The sequence below is a fragment of the Phascolarctos cinereus genome, unplaced genomic scaffold (genome assembly GCF_003287225.1).
Source record: "Phascolarctos cinereus isolate Bilbo 61053 unplaced genomic scaffold, phaCin_HiC Scaffold_5;HRSCAF=322, whole genome shotgun sequence".
Taxonomy (NCBI): Eukaryota; Metazoa; Chordata; class Mammalia; order Diprotodontia; family Phascolarctidae; genus Phascolarctos; species Phascolarctos cinereus.
The window spans coordinates 331926801-331944399 of NW_027555958.1; the positions used below are offsets into that span (position 1 = coordinate 331926801).

At 38.0% G+C, this 17599-nt stretch overlaps 1 protein-coding gene across 1 annotated transcript in view; it reads left to right on the forward strand.

Annotated features, from left to right (window-relative positions):
• TAF5L (TATA-box binding protein associated factor 5 like) overlaps positions 1 to 11888 on the forward strand; it is a 31430-nt gene extending 19542 nt beyond the window's left edge. The window contains exons 4-5 of the mRNA XM_021000429.2: positions 2575 to 3299; positions 9897 to 11888. Coding sequence (XP_020856088.1) covers positions 2575 to 3299; positions 9897 to 10694 — 1523 coding nt within the window. The 3' untranslated portion in view covers positions 10695 to 11888. The remainder of the gene's footprint in view (positions 1 to 2574; positions 3300 to 9896) is intronic.
• The last annotated feature ends 5711 nt before the right edge of the window (positions 11889 to 17599 follow it).

A 17599-nucleotide genomic window follows, 5' to 3' on the forward strand; every position in this document is an offset into this window, starting at 1 on the left:
CTATATAAATGGTAGCTGCTTAGGAATGATGATAAACTGCTTTCTACCTCAGCTGAGAACAGAAAAGGATGAAATTGGTTTATAAAGATGATTGTGCTGTCTCTTTTCCTTGAAAGAGAGAAATATTTCTCTCTCCCACATAATATAGATGTAGATGTAGTCTTCCCTAATATGGAGGTAGGTGTAAAGGATAAGGGACAGAAGAGTGCTTCTTCCCAACCCAAATTAGATGACCTGCCCTCAGCTATACCGAGGTTGCAGTGTTCATGCAGAAACTGAAAAACAGAAGGAGGTGGCCAGGGATGGTAAGGAACAGGATCTAAGGAGAAAGATGTCAGTTATTTAGATGTGTAGGTCTTAAGAAGTAAGGACTTTTTAAAAGTAATCCTATCACAGAGAAACTAGAACTTTTTAAGTTTCTTTCATCATATTCAACTATATCTTTAGTATTTTAAGCATGAATTTAATTATAATAATGTATGCCTTTTTTTTGGACTAATGTACTCATAACCATAGGGAGGCTCTTGGTGGGTCAGCATGGTTTGTTTCCCATTATCACTGAAGCTTAGATGTATTAAGTGCTATTTTATACTAGACTTTCATAGCTTTATTTTTTGTTGAGGATTTTTTCAGCTGACAGCTGCTTTTTCCTAAACATTGTACTCTACTTTAAAGTCACCAAATAACTAATAGTAGCCAAATCTAAAGTTTAAATGAATTTGCTATTCCCTCAAGCTATTATTCAACATGTCTTCTCACTTTCACATTCCTAGAAAAAAAAATTGGCTACTACCTCTGCTGCCTAACCACCCAATTATTTCTCAATCCCTCGAAATTTGAATTCTGATTCCATGAATCAAACTGAAATTGCCCTTTCCAAGGTTATAAGCAGCCTCTTAAGTCCTAAGTTTTATGACCTTTTTTTAGTCAGTGTTCTCCTTGACCTCTTTGCAGCTTTTGATACTGTTGACCACACCTCATTCCTAGGTATTCTCCCCTGTCTTAGCTTCTGTGATGCTGCAGTCCCCTAGTTCTCCAAACTGTCTGTTAATTCTGTGTCCTTTGCTGGATCATAATCCATCTCCTAAACCCTTAGCATGGGAGTTTGCTGGCATTATCCTGGGTTCTTCTACTCTTTTCTGCATGTGCTGTCTTAGAGATCTGATCCAGGTTTACTGATATACTAGCAAACTCCCACAGATTTAATATTATCTCTGTTAAGATAACTTCCAAACCTGTATATCCATCTGTAATCTCTCCTAAATTCCAGTCCTTCATCATCACCTCTCTGTTCGGTTTCTCCCCCTTTATGTCCTGTAGGCATCTAGAACTGAACATATCTAAAACATACCTTCTTCTCTAAACCTATTCTTCCTTAAAAACTTCCATATTTTTCTTAAAGGCACCACCATCCTCCCAGTCACCTAAGTTCATTTCCATCCTTAAGCATTGGCTATGGATGGTCAGGGAAAGAGGGAAGAGTCATCTGTCACCTTGGCTTATCTCTTCTACCTCCACAGCATCATTTGCATCCATCTCTTAACTCTCACAGCCACTATCCTCATTCAGCTCCTCATTACTCAGATAGTCCTCATTGAACTATTTTAATAGCTTTCTGGTTGACCTTCCTGTTTCCAGTCTCACCTCTCATCATTCCATTCTCATCTAGCTTCTGAAATAATCTTCCTAAGGTGCAGGTCTAACTGTCTCACACCACTGCTTTCAGGATAAAATGCAAACTCTTTAGCCTGGTATTTAAAGTCCCCTATAGTATGCTTCCCATTTGCCTTTTTAGCCTTATGTCGTAGTACTCCCTTTCATAAACTCTGCATTTTAGCCAAACCAGACTAGTAGCTGCTGCCCAAACTCAATACTCCGTCTTCCATCTTTGTGCATTAGATGAATGCCTTGCCTGGAAAACTGTCCTTTCTCATCTTTACCTTTCAGAATCCTTATACTATATTAGACTGGACTTGCATGCTGTTTCTGTCAAGCCTTTTCTTGTCCTTCCGATTGTTAATGCTCTCTCCTCAGTCATCCTTAAACTAGAGAGATCTATATCTGTACTGGTAGATATAGAGGGATAAAGATATTATAGATATAGATGACTTTTGTAGGCCTTAGTTTTATCATCTGTAAAGCTGGAAATTTAGAGAAGGGTTGAAAATTCCTTCAAGCTGGAAAATTCTGTGGTTCTTAAATGGATTCAAATAAACATATATTAGGGCAGTTAGGTGGTGCAATGGATAGAGTGCCAGGCCCCAAGTTAGGAAGACTCATCTTCCTGAGTTTAAACCTGGTGTCAGACACGTCCAAGCTGTGAGACCCTGGACAAGTCGCTTAACCCTGTTTGCTCAGTTTCCTGAGCTGGAGAAGGACATGGCAAACCACTTTGCCAAGAAAACCCCAAGTTGGGTCATGAAGAGTCAGACACGACTGAAAAATGACTTAACAAAATGCATATATTAGCATGTACACAAAGTTGAATTGTAGCCTGCCAAGTTGTTTTGTTGGTTTTTTACAATGATGATGATACTGCTTTTATGAAAAGAATTGCTTTTGTTTTCATTATAGATTCTGATTCCCAGCACAGCCATGAAGTGATGCCTCTCCTATATCCTCTCTTTGTCTACCTCCATCTTAACATGGTCCAGAATGGCCTGAAGAGCACAGTGGACAGTTTTTATAGTCGCTTCCATGGAATGTTTTTGCAGAACGCCAGCCAGAAGGATGTCATCGAGCAGCTACAGACTACTCTGACCATTCAAGACATCCTGTCCAACTTCAAGCTCCGGGCATTCCTGGATAACAAGTATGTGGTCCGCCTCCAAGAGGACAGCTACAATTACCTTATCCGCTACCTCCAAAGTGACAACAACAGTGCCCTGTGCAAAGTTCTCACCTTACACATTCATCTTGATGTGCAGCCTGCCAAGAGAACAGACTACCAGCTATATGCCAGTGGCAGCTCCTCACGAAGTGAGAGCAATGGCCTGGAGCCAGCAGATATGCCCACATCTATTTTGCAGAATGAGGCTGCTCTGGATGTCCTGCAAGAGAGCATTAAGCGAGTCAAGGATGGACCCCCTTCACTTACCACAATTTGTTTCTATGCCTTCTATAACACTGAGCAATTGCTGAATACTGCAGAAATCTCCCCAGATAACAAGCTGCTAGCTGCTGGGTTTGATAATTCCTGTGTAAAACTTTGGAGCTTGAGGTCCAAAAAGTTAAAATCAGAGCCCCATCAGGTGGACGTGTCCCGCATCCGCTTGGCTTGTGATGTTCTGGATGAAGAGGTCTGAGTAGCATTTATTTTTACTTTTGCTTCTCTCAATACATTTTGGGGAATATTTAGCTAATTATAATCAGCTGTAACAACCTAGCCAAATTTTGTAGACATAGAGCTACTTATTTGAGTTGAATTTTTAGGATAGCCATATAATTATTGATATTAACAAAACTCTCTACTCTCTTTGGTTTTATTGACAGTCTCAGAAGTTGCTATTAAAAATGGAAATCTTATTTTAGCTCATATTCATATTAGCTAGCAATATCTGGTTAAATCAAATAAGATAACACATGTAAAGTGCTTTGCAAACCCTAAGATACTATTTAAATACTATTTTTAGCTATTGTTATTAGTGTTGAAAATGAGGGGTAGAGAAAAAATTTTTCATTCAACATTTATTAAACACATATGATAAGAAAGTTATTGTTAACATCCATTCTTACTAAATTAGCACAATTAATGACCAATAATTATTAACAGTTGGCATGTGGGTAACATCTAAGGTTAATACAATCCTCTATCATTTGAGGTGTGAGCTTGAACTAGAGCATCAAGGTTTATTGGAGTAGAAATTCTCCTACAGAAAACAGTAGGCATCAGCTCCCAGAAAAATCTCATCACAAAGGGAGCTACATTTTACTTCCTAGCAGCTCTAAAGACTAGGGCTCTTGTAAATTCAGCTAGTTTCTCCCAGAAAATGCCAGGTCATAAAAGGGAGACAGTTTAATTCCTTTAATTTATAAATAAACATAACATTTCCATATTTTAAAATCTGCTGTAATCAGTAAACTTAAAACACCCACTAGTCTAAAAATTCAACTCTCACTCTGCTTCTGGCTGCAATTTTTTTTTCTTCCCCTAGTATGAATGACCATACCACCACATCTAGTGTATGTTGTATTAGAGTATAAGTGCTAAGAAAACCTGGAAGCTCTAGATTGGAAATGGGGGGGAAAAAATGAGACTCAAAGTATGGTGACTGTTATGCCCAATAATACAGTTTATGGTCATTAACCAGTGGCAGATGTGTAGCATCCAACGGTCAAAAGTCCCAGGCAAAGAGAATACTACTTTTAGGCCATTCCTCCACAGGGAGACTTTAGAGTATGAGTTTGGACCAGAGGAGCCTGGAATACCAAATTGATTTGGGGATGAGGAAGGAGATGAACTTCTGGTTGCTGTTCTCATCCAGGAGTATACCACTTAGGTTTCTTGGGAATCCATGATGTAAGGTTTCTATGGATCCCCTCCTACATCAGCAGGAGCTTTGGCACAGTAGTGTAGAGTGGTATAGGAGGCCTTCACTCAGTCTTGAAAGACCACTTCTTTTCAGACTATGGTTTATTAATACTTCAACCCTGCAGCCTGATGTTTCTTGTAGGACTGGATTAACTTGCAGTAGCCACATAGAACTAAGTTAGTTTAAGCTGTGGCCCAATAGGTAGCTCATAGTGGTCCCTGAAAGCTAGTGGGAAAGTTCTCATTTTTCCATTTCTTTGGCCGCTAAAATCAATTCAACTTTATTCATAGGAATGCAGTGTTATTCATTTTAATCCAACATTTATTGCACTGCTAAGTTTACCTACTCTCAACAAAATCTTTACCTACCCCTCACTGTTTTTTAGGTCCCCACAGAGGAGATCAGGTACTCTTGTTGATACCAAAGAGCAATTAAACTATAAAGATCAGATTTAATGTAACCTGGTTCACAATTAACTTTAAAGAAATCTTTGTAGGATTGGAATTGGGTCTTTTTAAAAATAGTTCTTGCATAAACTCTCAACTTCATGAAGAAATGAGTCATTCATGAAATTCACAACTGTTATTATAGTCTCCTTTGGGAAGGAAAATTACTAATATTAATAGTAGCACTCAATAGAACACTGAACTGAGAGAGGACACATTTTAAATACTGAATATCTAAAGTATATTTTGAAAAAAATCAATAATGGATGTCAATTCTTTTCCTGGTAACTCTTGACCTTCAATGCTTCACACTTATTAAGGGCAGACATAGTAACTAAAGTTTGCATTGAGTATACCTCTAAACAAAGACATAATGGGTTCTTGCCTATCCACATTTCATCTCTTTTCCACTTTCTTCTTTATTTACCTTAAATCCATTGTAGCCAGTTAGTGCCACAAGAGACATTGCTGCAGTTCTGAATGCTGTTCTGAGGTGGTCCCTGAATAAGTGAGGGGAAAATGAGGACTTTTTGTGTAAAGAGGACTCTGTAAAGCAGGGGTGCCGTACTCAGAATTGGGGGCCACTAACTGTACATAAGGATCCTTACCTGCTGCATATTGACTTAGAAAATCCATACATTAACATATTCTTTTGTATTTTTATTTATTTTGTTAAATATTTTCTAATTATATTTCAGTTTGGTTCAAGTCTCCAGTGTGTTTGACACCTCTACTCTACACAGTAAAAATGGTATTTGTATTTTTGACTGTAGAAAATTGTGGCCAAAAATCACACATGTTACTGAGACTTTGTTTAAAGCAGCCCTGAGTGTAATTATTGCCTTGTTGCTTTTCAGGATATCTTTGACATTTGGATAATAATAAATCATGTTCCCCTCTTCAATTTATGGCTGCTAATGACATCATACTGAAAACTGTATCTATCAAGTTAGTAGCAAAACCATACCATCCTTGCATTTATATTTTTTTGTCTAAAACATCAAGGATATTTTCATATTAACCTTAGAATAATGCTACTTCAAATATTTCTGTCTTTAGCATTCACTGAACCCAAGTAGGGAATGCTAAATTTTTTGTCTCAAGTTTTTTTTTAATATAATGGACTTAAACCTCCACCCCCCAAGAAAAAAACCATTTCCATATGCACAGCAGAATGCAAAAAGAATATTCTTTATGAAACAATGATCCTCCATTCCTTATCACTTTTTTTTAAAGCATGTAATAAATTCCACATGTTACTTTCAAAACTGTCCTGCTTGTTTGGGCTTCCTCTTGAAATTTTTTCTGTGTATTATTGCAGATGTTTCAATGGTCCTCTTTTTTTCAAACATCACTATTGCCAACCTCTCCTTTCTCCCTCAATTCCCTCCAAACTAAATACCAAGACAACTTTAAAAATTAAAACCTTGTAACAAGTAAACATAAGCAAAGTTAATCCATACAGTGAGCATGTCCAAAAATAAATGTCTCTTTCTGAACTTGAGAACATCACCTCTCTGTCAAGATGTGTGGATAATATGCTTCCTCGTAGATGCTGTAGAAATAAGGTTAGTCACTGAATGAATGAATAAATGAAGGGACAGCTGGTGGCCTACTGAAAGTGCTCTGGGCCTACAGTCAGGACACTGTGTTAAATGTTGGGGAAATAGAATAGTAAGACAGATAGAAAAATGAAAAAGGCCCTGCTCTCAAGGAGCTCGCATTCTAATGCGGGAGACAACACATATGGAAGGTTTTAGCTACAAGATAGTTGGAAAAGTCCCATTGTCCTTAGAGTACAGCAGCAAAACAGATGATGATACTTTTTATGTAATGTAAATTTCTCTGGTAAAATCAGTATTTTATATTGAGCCAGGACTTTGGTAGCAAGAACTTTCTCTTCTGGTACTTCAGTAGCTGAATGATGGCTAGGCACTGTGCTAGGAGCATTATTATTCCCAAAGCTCCTGGGTTCAGGAGGGTCTGAGAGGAGATGGTAATCAAGATGGTGTTTGTGGTTTGATTTACCTGGCAAGTGCTGCCTCCTGTCTCTCCTTTAAGGTGCCCCACTGCTTCAGCAAGGCTGGCTTGCCTGCCTTGGCTGCCCTCTTCTGCACAGAAATTGCTTCCCAAATGATGGCTGTTAAGAGTTGGGCTGGAAGCAGGGCTGGGAGTCTTGGGGAAGTGCTGCCACTTTCAGAGCTCTTGTGCTTATCTGCTTGTTGGTAGCAGTTGGTCATCTGTTGCTGCTGCTGGTGAGGAAGGTGGGCCCCTTCTCCACAATGATCACTACATTGATCAGTTAAGTTCTTCAGAGTTGTTTTTCTTTAGTGTTGTCCTTATACAACTTGTTCTCCTGCTCCTGTTCACTTTACACTGCATACTCAGGATTCTCTGAAATTGTCTCATTTGTCATTTTTTACAGAGCAATATTATTCCATTACATTCATATACCAGTTTGTTCATCTATTTCCCAATTGATGGGCATCTCTCCACTCTTAGATTCTATTTCATTTTTCTTTTTTCCTTTTATTAGTCCCTTCTGGATCAAGCAGTTTGTTTTACTTTACTATTCCCTCCCTAGTGTTATCCTCCTCTTGTTTGTTTCCCTGTTAAATTTGATACATTCCTACAACATACTCTGTGTGTTCATAAATTTAATCTTCATTCTTCATCTAATTAAGATGAATGAGGTTTATCTGACATCTTCCCCCATACACACACATGCATACCCTTTTCTCCATGTTTGTATACTTTTCTTCTCCCATAGCCCAGTTATAAGAAATAACAAGTTCTTCTTTTCCTCATTAGTATATTCCTTTTACCCTCTCTTCCCTTTCCCCCAGAATAGAACCAATCTACCCCCCGCCCCCATCCTCAGTTTTTCTTTAACTTCTTAAACATTTTAAGGACATTAAGGTTCTGAAGGGACACTTGTGTCTTCTACTAGAATGGTAACACAACAGTATTATAGTCTTTTCATCAGAAATTCCTGAAAGTCTTTTGTTTTCCCCTTATTAGATTATAGTTAGCTTTTCTAAGTAAGTTTTTCTTGTTTGCAAGCTAAGCCTATCTCTTTTGCAATGTTGTATTCCAAGATACAATTTAAATATCTTTTAGAGTAGATGCTGCCAGGTCTTATGTGATCCTGACTGTGGTTCAGACCTCCTTCTGGATGCTTGCCATATTTTTCTTAGGCATGAAAGCTCTGGATTTTGGCTATGACATTCCTGGAACTTTTCCTTTGGGAATGAAGGGGTCTTTCTGTGATGTGACTGGTGGATTCTTTACTTCCCCTTTTGAGGAATCTCAAATAAATCTGGGCAGTTTTAATTATGAATTCTCGAAATATAATGTCCAGACTATTTTTTTAATCATGGTTTTCAGGGAGTGCATTGATTTTTAAATTACCTCTCCTTGACCTATTTCCAGTCAGTTTTTTATATTAAATATCTTACATTTTCTTCTATTTTAAAAAATCTGTTGGTTTTTGTTGTATTATTTCTGCTTTCTCATGGAATCATTGATTTCTATTTGGTCTATTCTAGTTTTCAGGAAGTCTATTTCTTGGGTAAGTTTTGCCTCTTTCTTTTTGAAGCTGTTTATTCCCCATCTAATTCTTTCTTCCAGAGCTTTTACTTATTTATTTTTCTTTTATTTCCTGCTTACTTTCTTCTAGATATTCATGTAGTCCTTGTGAAATATCTGGGGTTTTTCTCCTTTGAGTCTCTGCGTTGCTTTCTCCTATGCTGATTGATATCCTATTTTTTGTTTACTCATCCCTTCAAACTTAGTTCCTGAACTAGGATTTCATGCAATTTTATGCTCAGCCCTCCTGCTGCACTTCTGGGTGGAGTGGTCTGTGTGGTCTCACTCTGGATCACATGGGTTTCTGTGCAGTCCTCCACCTCCCAGGTTTAGGCCCCACTGGATCTTTCAGGTTTAGAACCCTGAATCTTCAGGACCCTTGATTTTTCCTTAGGACATAGTACAAGAAATCTGAGAGTCACTGTACCAGGGATGTCTTGGTCTAAAGTTTGACATAACATACTGGTCATGACCACTCCTGGCTATTTCTAAGGCCCCACCCTAGGAATTTCCCAGAGGAGCCCTCTGTTCCAGATAGAAAACCTTGCAGGCTACAAGTATCTCTAACCCATTTCAGAGCTCATTAGGCAACTGTCAGTTTGTTGGCCTGAGCTGTTGCTGACTTTGCTGACAGCCCCCTTTCTTATTGGACATGGTCTTCTGGACTACTTTTTATGCAGTTCTGGAAAGGAAGAAGTCACTTATGGTAGTGTCTTAATAGATTGCTTAATCATTACTTGATCTGGTTTTTGGTGGAGTCATGTTTTGGAAAAGACAACACTGTAGTGTCTCATTGGATTGCTTGATCATTATTTGGTCCGGTGCAGTTTTTATGTTTTTGCTGGAGTAAGTCTGTGGGATCTGGGCAGTCTACTTCCATTCAGGTAACCATCTTGTCTGGCATTGCTAAATTTGGGTCAAAAGTGTATCTGGTCTTCCTTGTCGATTAGAAACTATCAGATTAAGACAGGCAACAGGAATATGAACATTTAGTTTTAATAGAAATTCTCTTTTAGAACACCACATAATGCCAAATTAGCAAAGAGACTCTCAATTTGGTCTATATCCTAATCTAGAACACTTAATAAACTTTCTATTAATACTCTAAAACAGTTATGTATTCCTTCAGTTTTTGAGACTCTAATAACTATTTCATATAGCTGAGGCTGTACTCAAGAGAAAGGCAGTCACTATTTACAGGATACCTTTCCTTTTCATAAGCAGATTTCTTTCCCTCCATAAAACACTAAGCTTTTTAATATTGTTACACCACTAAACGATTTTTCCTTGTGCGTGATTTTCTTTTTCTCCTTATCTGCTGTTTTTCTAGGAAGACGATGATGACAACGTGGGCACAGAAATGAAGATCTTGAGAGGGCATTGTGGGCCCGTATACAGTACGAGGTTCCTATCAGACAGCTCAGGGTTGCTATCTTGCTCCGAAGATATGTCTATTAGATACTGGGACCTTGGAAGTTTTACCAATACTGTATTGTACCAAGGACATGCCTATCCTGTCTGGGATCTGGATATCAGTCCATGCAGCCTATACTTCGCAAGTGGTTCCCATGACCGCACTGCAAGACTCTGGTCATTTGATCGGACGTACCCATTGCGAATATACGCAGGACATCTAGCAGATGTGGACTGTGTAAAATTCCACCCCAATTCAAACTACTTAGCTACAGGCTCAACTGATAAGACTGTTCGTCTATGGAGTACTCAGCAAGGAAATTCTGTGAGGCTCTTCACAGGTCACCGAGGCCCTGTGCTTTCACTTGCGTTTTCTCCAAATGGTAAGTACTTGGCATCTGCCGGTGAGGACCAGCGGTTGAAGCTGTGGGACTTGGCATCTGGTACCCTCTACAAAGAATTGAGAGGCCACACGGACAATATCACCAGCCTTACTTTCAGCCCAGATAGTAGCCTGATTGCCTCTGCATCCATGGATAACTCTGTTCGGGTTTGGGATATTCGGAACACTTATTGCAATGCTCCTGCAGATGGTTCTTCCAGTGAACTTGTTGGTGTATATACTGGGCAGATGAGTAATGTACTGAGTGTTCAGTTTATGGCCTGTAACCTTCTTCTAGTGACTGGAATTACACAAGAAAATCAGGAACATTAATTTTTTTTTCTTTTTTAATGAATTGGGATAGTGGTGGAAGGCTTTGCAATTATAAGAGTCTTACTACAAACTGAGATTAAATCACTGACTGTGAAAGACACTTCCTCCCCTTCTCTTTTTCCTTTCTCCCATTGGCAGGCAGGTCTTTGGTATTGCAAATACCATATTGTTGTTCTGCCCAAAAAATGTCCTGAAACACTGAGGTTGGAGAAGGAGAGGTTGAAGAAAGATGGGTGTGTAGGCTTGAGTCAAGGAGTTAAGGTGCTTCTGAGGTCAGATGGAATTTCATAGAGATCTTGTTGTGACCTTGAACAAGTACCTTAATTTCTGTCTCACTTTTCCCATTCATAAAATTGGAATAATAATAATAATGCACCCTCACCTCAGGGTGTAGGGATTTTTGATTGGATGATATTTGCAAAGCACTTTGAAGATAAGCAGTGCTAAAAGTGTTAAGTATTATCATTCACTTTGGTTGAAGGGAAATCCTTTTGGCTTAGGAATGCAAGGGTGGGAGTTGGGGTTGTGGGGGGAGGATGGGTAATCCTGGTAGAAAGTCTTTCATTTTCTGCAGTTGCAAAGAACCAGGATTTTTTTTATTATTGTTATAATTATTATTATTATTATTATTATTGAGAAGAGGAAATCTAGCACTGGCAGAGGGTTCCATCTCTGCTTTTATCTTTCAGGTTTGACTCCTGGCACTGGCTGTGATACTTGGAATTTTGAGGTTCAGGGACTTAGAGAATTTGGTCGCACAGTGTGTTGGGAGAAAAGGGCAATTTCTGGGTGGTGCTTAAATCACCCTGGATGAGGTGTTATGGGTGGGTGGGTTTGATTGAGAAAGTTTTGGGCTCCTGCAGTGATGGTGGGAAGGGAGAATTCTCTTCCTAGTTGCACCTCTCCATAAAAGAACATTTTGTTGCATGGGGATACAAGTAATTTTGCAATGGTAAGTCATAAATTGAAATTGGAAAAATTTAATTCCCATATTATCATATATTCAGGGGTGTAGCTTTTTTGCAAATGTTTTTTCCTTCCCGAATCTCCTTGCTCCCACCTCCTGCATTGCAATACCAGTTTTATGAACACTTTGTGAAACAAGTCTTAGATATATAAAACCATGCTTTGAGGACAAAGCAAGTTCTAATTTGTTTGTGGAGAAAAGGATTAAATATTTCTGTTTTCTGAAAAGAGTTATTTTGTATTTTGTTTTCTATTAAAAAATCATTTAGTTTAAAAAAGTGTTGATACCTTTTTTGGGCATTGAGGAGAGGAGGATGTGTGGTTTGTTTAGAGAGCAAGATGGGGGTGCTATTTGGTCATTGGTGTGGGCTAGCAGCTGAACAGATTGTTTTCAGCAAGGCAACTTGTCCCTCATCAAAGTAATAACCACTTAAGAAGGTTAGACTGGCCCCAATATGTTTATTTGGTTCAATTCATTATTTTTATCTCCTATTACATGTTCAGCACATTTTGCATCAGGATTACAGATAGCATTCAGCTTGGCAGTTGAGAGTGTTTACACTATAAGCCTATTCAGATTTACCAGCTGTTGACAAATGGTAGAAGCTTAAGATTGTTATACATCTTTTACTTTTTGGAATTTTTAGTTATGCCTCCCCCTCAGTAAAGAGTTATATTTGCTAGTGGACATATTCTAGCTTCTCTGTTAATAAACCTGCTTTGTAGAAAATAATGGGGATTTTAAAGAATAATTTGTCCATCACACAGTACTTCAAATGCACTGAAAAAAATGACTTAGAAAAATTGTTTGCCTTTCCAAAGTCATGAAAAATGGAGCTTGAGGAGTTCCTCTAATCTGTAGGTTAACTTAGAACAAAGCATCTGCACCTTCTAGGTTTTCTATATTGGAGTCTGGAACTGAGATGTGCTCTTAATTCTTTCCTCTTGAACTGTCAGATTTTGAAGAACAGTACTAGGAATGTTGAAGATTCCCAACTTAAACTGTATCCTATCAGAAATAGATAGCATAGGTACTCCTCCGGATTATTTTTGTGATCCTAGATCACTTGCCAGGACTAAAGAAGATGAGAAGAATTCTCTTAAACCATTTTGCCAAGTAGAATAAAAAACTAACTAGCTTAGTAAATTTCCACCAATCCTACTTATCTGTTTAGATTTGGCGATACATATCAGTGGCCTAAAAATTATATCACAAGCACCATTCATCTTTGGTGCATTTGGCCAAATTCCTACTGGCATATGTTTTTATTGGAGGTGAATACAGTAAGGTCTCATCTTTTTTTGCTTTTTTTGGTGAGGTAATCAGGGTTAAGTTACTTCCCCAGGGTCACACACCTAGGAAATGTCAAGTGTCTGAGCTCAGATTTGAACTCAGGTCTTCCTGACTCCAAGGCCAATGTTCTATCCACTGTGCCACCTAGCTGCCCCAATAGGATCTCATCTTAAAGTGTCCTAATCTTGTGCCTGAAGATTTTTTTTCTACTTCTGGCCTCATATTTGACTATAATATCTTATGTATAAAAGATACGTTTATAAAGTATCTTTTGCCATTATCCCCAAAGAGTGGGGAGTAATGGAAAATATAGGTAAGACTTGTGTGTATATGATGTGGCTAGTATAGTAGCTTTTTAGATTGCTGTAACATCAGCTATATCATTTTATCCTTACAACCTTGTGAAGCAATTAGGGTAAATATTATTTAACTATTTTATAAATGAGAAAACTGAGTCCTCAAAAGGCTGTGCTGCTTATCCAAATGGATCGTGAGGTGTTCATTTATGTGAGGAGGCAGAAATAGAGACTCAGTATCCTCAAGGTATAGAATCATAGATTTAAAACTGGAAAGAGCCTTAAGCAGTCATGTGTTCTCTTCTTCTTCTTTTTTTTTTTTTTTTGGTGAGGGCAACTGAGATTAAGTGACTTGCCCAGGGTCATGCAGCTAGTGAGCATTATGTGTCTGAGGCGGGATTTGAACTTCAGTCCTCCTGACTCCAGGGCCGGTGCTCTACCCACTGTACCACCTAGCTGCTCCCTTTTTTTTTTTCAGTCATGTTTTCAAGCCCATAATTTTACATTTAAGAAAACTGAGGCACAGAGAGGTTAATTGATTTACCCAAGGTCCTATAGGGATTTAGTGACAAAACGCTGTGGTACTTTTAAAGGACCCTAAAAGATCAAATAATTTCTCCCTCTGATCTTAAGAAAATATCTTTAAAGTAGTAGATGAAGAGCTGACAGGAACCAAATATACTTAGAAACATTGATGAGACTCCTCATTAGCATTTGTAAATGAATTAATATCAGGGCAAAACATAAAAGAAAAAGACTAAAGGAAAGTAAAAACATACTAAAGTTGAAATTATAACCAACAGGGATAATTCTTCACTTCTTTTTAAAAATTATTTATTTCATTAAATATTTCCCAATTACATATAAAAAATTTTAGCAGTCTTTTTTTTTAATTTTGAGTTTCAAATTCTCACTTGCCCCTCCTTAAGAAGGCAAGCACTTTAATTTCAGTCATACATGTGAGATCATGCCAAATTTTCCATATTAGTCATGTTGCAAAAGAGAACAAAATAAAACAATAAAAATAAAGAAAGGTGTTTTTTCTTTTTTTTTAATAAAGAAAGTTTTTGAAAAGTATGCTTCAATCTGGATTCAGAATTCATCAGTTCTCTCTCTGGAGGTAGCATTTTTCATCATGGGTCCTTTGGAATTGTCTTGATCAGGGTAGCAAGTCTTTCAACTCTTTACTTCTGTAGAATGTTGGTAACTCACTGCCATCCACAGCATCACTCTTATGATATTTGTTAGCCTGGGAAAGGCTAAAAAATGTATTTTTCCACAGAAAATTCCATCTGCTAAGGTTGGCTTAGTAAGAAAATAGCAGAGATGAGAAGGAAGAAGGGAGATAATCAGGTTACAGGAATATCACTGATGAGAGTAAAATAAAAGATAGAAAAAGGAGAAAAGACATCAAATTGTTTATTTCTACTTTTGTAGTAATATTTAAATATATTTATAAATGAACACAAGTATTTTTAATATCATTAAATTATATTAAACCTATTTAAATTTGGACATGGAAAAGATCTTTGGGGTCCACAAAGTAGCTCTGGTTGTTGCCACAAGTCAATGTGTATATACGTGGATTAAAAGATTCTTGTATCTCTCAGATTTCATTTTCCAAGTAGAACATTGCAGAATAAACTGTAGTTACATTATGTACTCAATATGTACATCCAGTTCTTATTTATTCCTGCATTGTTTCAGGAGCACACAGAAGCTCAGTTGCATTTTTTAAGGAATGCAATTGTTTGCTTTTTGGCTTCCTGCCCTTGACCTGTTCTATAAACCTAGTCACCACCTACCTGTGAGTGACAGAATGCTGAAGAAGTTAACTTCAGTGAGTGCAAGTAATAAGCATAAAAGACAATTATGTCAAAACTGACTTTTGCTTAGTGGTTTTGCATTTATTTCAGGGAAGAGCTGACTTTGATTTTCCATTTTGGGAATTGTGTTCAGGGTTTGTAGTCCTGACAGTTGAAAGTACTAATGTTAATGATACTGAGCAAATTGCTTCATCCTTTTAAAAACTAAGCTACTACTTAGGCACATCTCAACTAATGCTCATGAAGTTACCTGCGCAAATTCATAGTAATTCTGAACCTTCTAGGGACTTAGTGGCAAAACTGTGTGATACTTTTAAGACTCTAAAAGATCAAATAATTTCTCCCTGCAGTCTTAGTGAACAGGCCACACCCTTTCAGTAGTGGAGAATCCCCAACTATTTCAGGTGTTATCAATGACTAATCTTCTTTCTTTACATTTAAATTACCTTGTTCATATTTGGGGAAAGGAGGAGCAGGAGGAGATAGTGGACTTGTGATTTCATCAATATAGAGAAGGCCTGGTACGTAAACTCCTTTTACCAATCTCAGCAGCTCTTCTGTAATGTAAAAGTCTTAGACAGTTACCTGGGGCCACTGATAGATTGTGTGTCCTGCTTGCTCGTAGTCATATAGCTAATGTGAATTCGAGGCATGACCTGAACCCCCATCTTCCCGAGTCTGAGGCCAGCCCTCTATCCACAGCATCCCATGTACTAATGATAATAATAAAGTTCTATAAAACATTATTAGGACTGATGTGAGGATTTTAATCTGAGGGGAAAGAAGGTGATTTTTTTCAGTTGAAATGAGGAAAAAGAACAAATCAATAATGATTCCATCTTCATACATTTGTAAAATATCAATTTAAAAAATGTAAAGCAGGGGTAGCTAGGTGGCAGGGTGGATAGAGCACTGGCCCTAGAGTCAGGAGAACTCAAGCAAATCCGGCCTCAGATACATAACACTAGCTGTATGACTCTAGGCAAGTCACTTAACCACAATTACCTCACCAAAAACAAAAAAATGTGCAGCAACTGAGCAGACTGCTGAAAACCAGTGGAGTTAGAATCTAGATCCTAAAATGTAAAGCAATCAATCGTTTGACTAGGAAAAAAAACCTTTTAAAATCAAAAAGTAAGGTTTTTTCTCCAGTTGATTGTCTTATAACACATATGTGACATAAACAACATTTCTGGATTCCTGATGGACTTCAAGAGCTATCTGGATAATTTCCAAGATAGACTGACTACTATTCTTAGTGAAATACATTAAGTTTGTTTTAAGTATTCTTTTCTTGAAGTTTTCTTTTTTGATATTTGAAAATATTTTTTTTCTTTCCAGTCAGAAATGCTGTTTGTAACTGCCATTTGTTACTTGGATTGTCAGTGTTTCTAGGATTGGCTCCTCATCTGTAAAACATTTAAAATCTCTTCACTTCTGAAGGGTGTCTAAACGTTTGAGTTAATAATATCCATAAAGTGCTCTGGACTTAAAAGGAGAAGGACTGGGCAAATACATAAAGTAAAATATGTAAATGAACAGGATACTTAGGTTCCAATATGAACAAGAAAAGGGAATTCTTTTAGATCCGTCAGCAAGACATGTAACAGAATCCAAAATTAGTTTGTACATGTGATAAACTATTAAAGTATGGGAAAATAAGTTTCAATCCATTTTTATTACTGGAAGATTTAAATCAGTTACCATTTTAGTTACACAATAAACTTTTTTCCCAGAAAGGGAGTATAATCATCAAATTTTTAGTGCTCTGGTGAGCTTAAGTCTTTAATCTTAGTATGTAGAGTCTCTGCCTTCAATCTTTATCTCCCATTCTTTCCCAGCCAGGCCACAAACCCTTACCTCCTATATATGAGCTGGAAATCATTTATTGAATTTGGCAGAAATATACCTATCAGACACTTCTGACTTCAGACAAAATAAAACTAGGTTATGGACTTCCAGGAGCCAAGATGACAGAGTAAGCAGTAAATCACCATAGCTCTCCCATATTCACCTTTGAATAACCATAAAACAGTGTCCCCAAACAAATCCTGGAACAGCAGAACCAGCAAAAAGATGGGGTGAAACAATCTTTTAACCCAAGAAACTTGGACAATTGGCAAGAAAGATCTTTCTCAGGTAAGGGGGGAACACAGCCCAGGACAGGAAATGTCCCAGCAAGCCTCACCTCATCAAACCAGCAGGTGATCCTGAGTCCCAATGCAGTGAAGCAGGCAAATGCTAACACCAGGATCCCACTATGTGCTTTGACATAGCCCTGGACGAACAGGCAATCTCCAGCGACCAGATCTTCATGTGCTTCAGCCTAGCCCTGGGGAAATGCAAAAACACCCCATTAACCTTAGCACATGCCAGACACCAGCACTAGGACCCCAGCTGAGCACCAGGTAAGTGCCAGACTCCTAGGCTTCCAGCAGCACCAGCCATCCCCACCCCACATCCTCAGTGCAGTACCAGACACAAGGGTCCCCATGGGCCTCAGGGCAGCACCAGGTAAACAGC